Here is an 8,972-nt window from a genome sequence, read left to right as displayed (position 1 = left end):
AGCTGCGGAACCGCTGGAGCGATTGTTAATAAGATGAACGCAACACACGCCTCGCGAGCAGAGGGACTTTTATTATGCCACAGTCGCTGGCGCCACTTCCGCTCCTCCGCTCATGAGTGTGAGGTAACGCAGCTCTGTTGATCATATTAGACACATCTGAGTGTGTTGATGGTGTGATGACGTTACTCTGTGTGTTCTCTCGGCGGCTGCTCTGACACTTGTTCACACTGCAGTGAGAGTAAAGCGTTTCTGCAGAATAAAACCAGAAACCCAGGGGAATGATGCCATTGACAGGTGACGCCCTCACACGTCCCGGTTCCTCGGTTAAAATAGCAATTTCTCACGATTTACAAATATTTGGAAACATTTGGGATATTGTAAGTATTCAACTGAACACTGGCCTAGTGGTTTTTGGATATTGTACTGAATTTTTTTTACAAAATATTACAGTTGTTAAATACTAATTTATTTGGTTTTAAATTGAACCATTGTAATCCCGAATGCATTCCTTTTTTTTCTTCACAAAATGTAACTATTCCGATTACTTATTTTTTTGACATAACTGTAACGAATTAGTTACCAATTTTTTGTATCCTGATTACGTAACGGCGATTTACGTCCTGCGCCGTATTCCCTTCCTCCCAACCCTGTTTACGCGTTCATGTGTTTTGAAGGAGGCGTGGCTTTGGAGACGCTCTGAAGGGAGGGTGGGATCTTATGCTTTTAAAGCTAGCTCGCTATTGCTAGCCTCTCTGAAAATTGCCTATTTAATTTTTAGCCGAAAAAAATGTAATTGATTGATTTATATATGGATAAGCACCTTGATGTGACTTTCATTTCATTTCCTCTCTTTTTGTGTTTCCCCAAACACCTTTTCAGGCACCAGAGTTTGACCACAGTTTATTTGTAACAGTGCTTTCTATAAACTTACAGTAAAAACTCAAACAGAACAGGTTTTATTGGATAATAGTAAATATTTATTTCATGTATGTTGAAGATACTGTTACAGTGAATACATGCATAATTTGACTTGTATAATAGAGCCTCTTGTAGTGCAGGAAACAACACAAATGTTGATGTAAACTGGTGGATTTGATTATACAGTAGCAAAAGCAAAACCCCTGGACCCGTCCAAAACCACAACCTGAATGAGACTCGGGACAACTGCAATGCATTTCATTTCTTCAATCATAAACACGTTTACACTTATCCAGCATTTGCATATAACGAGAGAAAAATGTCCCTTACTTTGAATGTAAACATATTTTTATTTTATTTCTAATATAAATGTGTTAAGGTTTAGAGTGATTGCTGAACTATTTATAGAAATTATAATACTTTAAATCTTTACAATGTTGTTTCAATTAAAAGCATTCATATTTTAGTATCATTGAATACTATTATATATTAAGTTTTCATAATTTTGTACATTTTGCGAATGTACTCTAAGGTTAGTTATAGTGTTAGGGGATGGGCCAGGCTCAGTGGCTCCAGTGCGTCATCGAGCCACCGTTTTAGTACAACACAGTTCACAGTCTTTGTAACGTGTTTCAGCAATACATTTCTAACAATTATAATGTGTTTAGAATAGAAACACATTTTAGACTCGCCTTTACTACCCTATTAAACCAAAAGATGACCGGTAGAGTTGCAACTCATTTTACCGATCACAACCTAAACTAGCTGGAAGGGTCTCAGCAGGACTCACTCATGGAGAGCAGAAACGTCCGTAAAACAAAATGCTCTTGGTTGGATTGTGTCGGATGAAGAAAAGGAAAGGATGGTCTGCATTAAAGACCTGCGGGTCGCAATGACACATAAGCATCATGCCGGCGGTGGCTGCAGCCGCTTCGGTTCCTTCCTCGTTGACTTCAACAAAGGCTTTATGAATCACCTTCGACACCACCAGGTCTTTGTTGGAGGTCATGCCTGAAAGGTTCACCTTTACCCTGTCAAAAACATCCTCCATTCCCATGCTGATCAGAATCTTATTCATGTCGTATTTTTCCTCCATCTTGAATCTGGGCAGAGACACTTCAACCTCTGGTTCATACATGACTTCTGGTTTGGTCCACTCCATGAGCTTCTCGTAGGTCAGTGCCTTTTCAAGCTGGATAATAAGAGAGACATGTCAGATGAATAGTTCAGTCAAAATTAAAACATCTGGCTAATCAAGCATTCAAATCACCTTCTGAAGGCCAGTGGTGTCGTCTTCCATCTCGTTAGGAAGGATGATCAACATACTGAGATTCTTCCCGTCATACGGCAGCTCCAGAACCCGACTGTTCATCTCTGGGATTGAGGCCAGAGGAAACTGCTCATTTTGATGCATCATCTTCACTGGTTTAGTTTGATTCTGCCAAACATCAACAGAGACACATTATAACCCCTCAGATTCCATCAGGACTGCTAAAAATGTTTTTAAAAAGCATGAAATCTCACCTTGTTCAGCTTAAACTGCTCATCACTGGTGGCTTCCTTTGGGAATTTCTTCTCCCAGTTTCCCTTGAAGTAGATGGCGTTCACCAAGACCAGTCTCGTCCTCTCATCAATGACTCCTGGTGGCAGCAGGTCCTTGATCTTCTCTAAAATACAAATGGATTTGAACTGATTGGTTTGATATTTTTACTATATAGCTCAACTCAAGAACCCATGAAGCCAAACATGGCCCTTGAAAAGACAATTTTGCTGAACCTAAAGTGCTGTAAAAACATGAAATAACTTTTATTTTTGTAATTTTTGTAAGAGTGTAGAGTAAGTTTTAAATTGAGAATAAGTTTTGACCTTGTGTTTTTTCCTCCACCCATTGGTTGATGTTGACACGAGCAGCCTCTGATTTGTTCTTGAAGTCCACCTTCTCCAGTCCGGCTTCATAGTATATTTTTGCGTCATTGAGGAATTTCTGTAACATAGCAAACCGATTGAGGTGCAAATGATATTAGAGCTGAGAACATTTCCAGAACCTCCAGTGAATAAACCGAGTCTTACCTCAACAAACTGGTAGGATTGCTCTCCGTAGAGGCGGTTGGCAAGACTCAACACATACGGGACTCCTGGTTTGTTCAGCTCACTCATAAACTTCTTGAAGCTGGAATGAATTTTGTCCTCAGTTTTTTCCTCAGGACTTTTCTGTTTGGATTAACAATATCAGATTTAATCAGACGAACGCAAAGGACACAGCTGTCCATGCAACCATAAAGTCATGAGGTTCCCAACTAACAAAAATATGTTGGAAGAACATTCTCATTAAATTATGAAAATTATTTCTGCATGTTCTCTGAATGCTCAAAACATATAGTTTTTTAAACATATTTCAAAATGTTCTCTGAACATTCTGAAACAAGTAGTATCATTTAGAAAATGTTAGAAGAACTAAAACATTTAAGAAAAAAGTTTCATAATGTATAAATAATACATAACTTTGAGAGAACCTTGACAGAATGTTAGCAGTGAACTGGGTCAGTGTTTGATATACATCATACGATACCTTGAGGTCCGCAGGTGTCGGAGGATTCTGGGTTTGCTGCATCATTGCTTGTGCAGGTGGAGGATCGTTAAAGCCCAGGACCTGCACAGCATTATTATGGGAGAATTAATAAAGATAACTTCAACGTATATTGTGAATGCACTACTCAAATATGCATTAGAATAGTTTAAAATGACAATGAAGAACTGATGATGTCTAACACATTCTTTGTAGTTTTTTTTGTTTTGTTTTGTTTATATGCCTGGAACTCAAAATTCTCAAAATAGTGGGCGTTTACACTGAAGTCTCACAGCAGACACGCCCCTTTTTAATAATATAGGAAAGGATCAGTAAATGTCACGGACCTCTTGGGAAAGAGTTTGAGAGATTCTCAGACATACAGGGCTGTTTTAACCTTTTTAAAGAATACAGGATTAGAGCATAGGATATAATGTATGGGGATCGTGATGCTTCTGCCCATCCTGAAGTTGAGCGGCCAGAGTGGAATGCATGCCAGCAGAGAGAGAGAGGGTGGGGCATTACATCATATACAAGAAAATAAAGTAAATAAATACAGATGCATCACCCATGTAAGTGATACAGTGGGTGGCGGTAATACTCCTAAGGAGTGAGCGTCCATTAACAAGATGATGAAGAAGAAGAAAAATGCCTTTTATTTCTAAATTATGACCGTTTTTATGTAAAAATCATACTAACATTATAAGTGCACCCCAGGAAATAATGCAGTTCATGACCCCTTTAAAATTTTGAACACATGTGCTTGTTGTGCAAAGGCTTGAGTCACTTCCTGGTCCCTCTGTCTCAGTTTACTTTCCCTTCACCCTCTTTTAAAAATAAATGCAGATTGTGAAAGATCACCTTACATTTACATTTATGCATTTGGCAGACGCTTTTATCCAAAGCGACTTACATTGCATTCAAGGCACACATTTTGTCAGTTCTTGCTTTCCCTGGGAATCAAACCCATGACCTTGGTGTTGCTAGCGCCATGCTCTACTGTTTGAGCTACAGGAAAGCACCTTAATCATCTGATCTGCTGTGTTTCCTCTCGCACCGAGCGACACCATGGCCAGAGCCGAGGAGATGCTGACAGGAGAGTAGAACACATTTCCTGATGCGTTTTCTCCGCTGATCTTCTCGAACAGGTTGAGGGAGAAATGTGTGTTTGCTGCAGTCAGAGAATCCATTTTCACAAGCTAGAGAGAGACAGAGACAGAGAGAGAGAGAGAGAGAGATATGATCAGCACACTTCCTATGTAAACAACATCACATGCTTGTCAAAGAAACAGTCAATCAATGCTTTTCTCTCATATGACATCAGTTTTGTTAAAATCAGAACAGCAGCTTTACTCAATACATTGTATGAAGGTACTTCTAACAAACAGAGAAGTTAAATAAAAGCATTACCTCGAGTATTCAGCAGGAATGATGAAGTTTCCCTGTGTGTCTGAGGTGATGAATGATCTGCTGACCGTTATTCTTATAAATGTTGCCTCGCCCTGAAGAGCCCATCCTCTAAACCAAATCCATCCCTACTGTAAAACGTCTCGGGTTACTCAGCCTGAGTGGCAAAAGAGCTGCTGCATGACTGGATTTAATAGGTGAAACTGCGGAAACACAAATAAAACAAACAAACAAGCAAACAAACAAACAATTATTAGTTTAAACTAAAAGTTGGACTAGAATTCCTTACAACTTACCAAAGATCCAGTTATCCATAGATATTGACATTCAGCCAGGAATTATGTGTGTGTGTGTGTGTGTGTGTGTGTGTGTGTATATATATATATATATATGTGCCTGATTTTGACGCCAGGGAAATAAATAAAAGGAAATTTGCCTGTGAATGCTTGAATAAATGAAAAAATACAATATACAGTAGGTAGGTCGAAATCCTGGTGATCACTTATATCATTGTTATATATGTCGTCATATTATCCAGCTCTAAATCTTGTATAGGTTTTGTCAGTGTTTATTAACCCTTTCATGTATAGAGGTCACTAAAGTGGACAGCTATTCAAAAATCATTTTCTTGCATATGCATGGGTTTTGATGGCACAGTTGCACATCAACCTCTACAGTGGACCCTTGTGCATCATCCTATACACTGCCACCAAGTGGCAAACTGTTGTATGTCCATTTTCCCCCCTCCAAACCAAGATGGCCAATGGCCAGTCAGAAATGCCAAGTTGCTCTGGAATATCCATCCATTCCTTCTATCCTAGGAGACTCTTGCAGAAAAAACATTTTTGTAGCATCAAGCAATATCTAATCAGTCATATCAGTTACATTTTCCAAGTATTGATTTTAGATTGGGAGAAAAATTCTGATGAATCATCTGTAGTGGACATCATGCATCGCTAGCTATATTTCAGCTACAATTCATACTATTACTGTGACTGTTGTTTATGAAAACACTTCATCTGCAGTAACTTTTTTTGACTGTAAATAAATCAAAAACTTTACTCCTTACATCAAAAAGTAATCTGATTGCGTTATGCATGTTACTTGTAATACGTTACCCCAACACTGCTCATTTCAGATGAGATTGAAAACACCTGATCGCTAGGTTTTCTCAGAGGAGAACTATGGGAGAAATGTGTCCATCTTGAACATAATCAGAATTATCAGCTAATAAGGGTAAATCCACACACTCTGGTACACTGGAGGGAACATCTGAGTTGGGTTTCTGCAGTTGACAGGTTGTAGAGATCTCTGATGGAATCACGTCCTCATGTTCAACTTGTATGAAGTTCAATTGCGTTCACAATATTGCACATCAATATGTTTTGTATATATTTTATAGTTTTCACATGATTTAATATAATTTTATACACAACATTTTATTCACACAATATTGCAGTGTTATTACTGTATTATGTTTAATACAATAGGGTATAATTTTACCCCAGAATTCATCATATTGACACAAAATGATAACTGCAATTTCACATTTCACTGCCTTTGGAGTCCAGTTATTTCTGTGAATTGCAGCGATCCATTTGCTTTTCTGTAGTTTTCGGCAGTCTGTCAATATGTACAGTCAATCTCAAAGCTCTTACTTGTTTTAGATGTGTTTTATGGGTGTAACCGCAGTGACCGGCCGACGGTGACGTCACATGCATACCCTCTATAGCCAATGGCGTCCTAGCGATCTAGCAGTGGACGGGCCTAGCCGCTATACAGTTAACGCCGGGCGCCAATTGCACCAGAATCTTTTGACATGTTAAGTCAATGTAAAGACGCGTTGACGCGCGCCTGGAGGTCCTGAGGCGCGATAGACGCATTTAGCGAGAATGACTTATTGACTTATGTTATTGTGTAACACAATGTAGTTTTAAGACTTTTCAGGCGAGAATGTACTTGTTTAAAGCTAAAATCTGTGGTTTATTATAAAGAGATCGCTTATTGAAAAATTTTATCTGCTGTTTTCAGAGTTGTGAGATCCAGTGGATCAGCGGCGCTCAGCGCTCGTTAACCCCGGCGAGAGCAGCCTTACCACGGCTAGTCCTTCGGACGTTTGCTGCTGGTTCTGATGTCTCTGTAGTGGTTAAACATGAGATATAATTCCTCTTGTGTAGATCTAACGGGCGATTTTTGGTCTCATGGATCTTTAATTTGTTGCTTGCCAAATCGTTTTGACTGAGGGCAAAGTGAAGTTTCATAACTTAATTTTTTTAGGCTATTTAACTTACCATTGTAGCCAACTAGCGCTGACTTTGTTTGACTGAATTGTTAGCTTTATTTATTGTACAGCTATTCGTATATCTTTTTCTTATACTTTTATAATGGCTATTGACCATTTAACAAAAAGAGACTGGGTTGTGTTTTATGTCATATTTAATTTTATTAGTGATAATCATATATATATATATATATATATATATATATATATATATATATATATATATATATATATATATCAGTGGCGATTTCTTTAAGACTGCAAGGGAAGCTCGGCTTCCCTTATAATGTCACAAAATTAATGGTCAAATATGTACTATTGTATTAACATTTTATTGACTAAAAATGTGTTAGAAAACGTTCATCTCAAAGACTAGTTCGTTCAGAATCAGTTACATATAGCAGGTCGGCTGACTCGATTTCCTTCTCATACATTCCCGCAGCGTCACAGTGCATTTCCCTATTGAAGCCCAGCGTCCATTGACTTCAATGGGGCTGCTTTGAACGTTTTTTTTCCAGCGCTTCGAAACTAGACGGTCATTGGATAAACGCTGCGATTATGTCCCGCCCACGGACGCTCAGCGTCTCTGGGGGTGAATGGGGAGTGGGCTGGCCCGGACTCCGAGCTTCTGCGTGATGATTGGAGGGTCTGTCGAAAGACTGCATCTCCTTTTGACTGACAGCGATTCTGTACTATAAGGAATCACTGAAGCTATTCGCGCTCAGTCCCATCGCGGATTTCTCAAGTTCAGTCGAAATAAAAACTGCTGCAACCTATTTCTTTGATATTTGCTTGGCGAAATTGCTTGATTTTCATCATACATTTCACACAATTATACACCACATTCCTTGTTTCAGTTTTACATATTAATATTTTTTTAATTTTTTTAACAGTTTAATATTTTTTTTTTAGATCGTTCATTCATTCATTCCTTCATTCATTCATTCATTCATATAACGTTAGTAGGCTAGGCTAGCGTCGTGGGTGAAACTGCGCAGATCAGGACTTGCAGGGTAACAGGGGAAAGCTGTGTGATTACTTGGTGTTCCTTAAAGACATGGAGTTGGACAGTGCAATGCCTCAGCTTTACAAACTGTTCTCATTAGTGGCAACAATTGGAGCTACATCTGCAGGTGTAGAAAGGAGCTTCTCCTGTTTAAAGCGACTCAAGTCCTACACCCGAAACACAATGGGCCAAGGCCGTTTAAGCAGCCTAGCTCTGCTGGCCATTGAGAGGACACTGGTCAAGTCACTTTAAAAGACTCCTAGTTGGTACGACAGGGTCACAGACCATTTTCTTGAAAAGGAACGTAGGGCAGAATTTACTTTTAAATAAATAGACAATTTTATGATGTAGGCCGAAAATGAGCTTCCCCTCTCTGACAGACCAGTAGCCGTGCACTATATATATATATATAATGCACACTTATTTTCTGAACCATCTGAATGTGTTTAATAAAAATAAAATAAAAATTTAAACGAAAAGAGGCATAGTTGAGTTTTATATTTCGTTTGCTATAAATATACAGGCAGTGAAGATAATCCAGTTGCCTGAACCACATTTGTGTTGCTATTAAAGGGTTAGTTCACCCAAAAATGAAAATTCTGTCATTAATGACTTACCCTCATGTCGTTCGACACCCGTAAGACCTCCATTCATCTTCGGAACAGAAATGAAGATATTTTAGTGTAAATCTGATGGCTCTGGAAGGCCTCCATTGGCACAATGGCACGGTTCACTCTCAAGACCCTTAAAAGGTACTAAAGACGTCGTTACAAAGTCCATCTCACTACAATGGT

The 8,972-nt window shown here is 38.8% G+C and overlaps 1 protein-coding gene across 1 annotated transcript; it reads right to left on the bottom strand.

Moving 5' to 3' along the window:
- Positions 1–961: 961 nt before the first annotated feature.
- LOC307138904 (leukocyte elastase inhibitor-like) lies at positions 962–5,094 on the bottom strand. The gene is made up of 8 exons (XM_079837598.1): positions 4,895–5,094; positions 4,507–4,683; positions 3,488–3,568; positions 2,989–3,129; positions 2,785–2,902; positions 2,443–2,585; positions 2,189–2,356; positions 962–2,110 (listed from the first exon to the last, which is right to left on the bottom strand). Exons 2-8 carry the CDS (start codon positions 4,672–4,674, stop codon positions 1,709–1,711), a joined length of 1,221 nt encoding a protein of 406 aa, XP_079693724.1. The 5' UTR covers positions 4,675–4,683; positions 4,895–5,094; the 3' UTR covers positions 962–1,708.
- Positions 5,095–8,972: the final 3,878 nt, after the last annotated feature.

Source organism: Gobio gobio, assembly GCF_949357685.1.
Source record: "Gobio gobio genome assembly, chromosome: 15".
Lineage (NCBI taxonomy): Eukaryota > Metazoa > Chordata > Actinopteri > Cypriniformes > Gobionidae > Gobio > Gobio gobio.
The sequence above is the reverse complement of the archived record's forward strand: the minus strand, read 5'-3'. Positions and strand labels throughout refer to the sequence as shown.

Coding starts and splice junctions, on each gene's coding strand:
- LOC307138904 (XM_079837598.1), bottom strand. CDS start 4,674: ATGGATTCTCTGACTGCAGCAAACACACATTTCTCCCTCAACCTGTTC. Junction 2,357..2,442: donor AGCAGTTTAAGCTGAACAAG/GTGAGATTTCAT, acceptor GATGTTTGGCAG/AATCAAACTAAACCAGTGAA. Junction 2,111..2,188: donor ACACCACTGGCCTTCAGAAG/GTGATTTGAATG, acceptor CTTATTATCCAG/CTTGAAAAGGCACTGACCTA.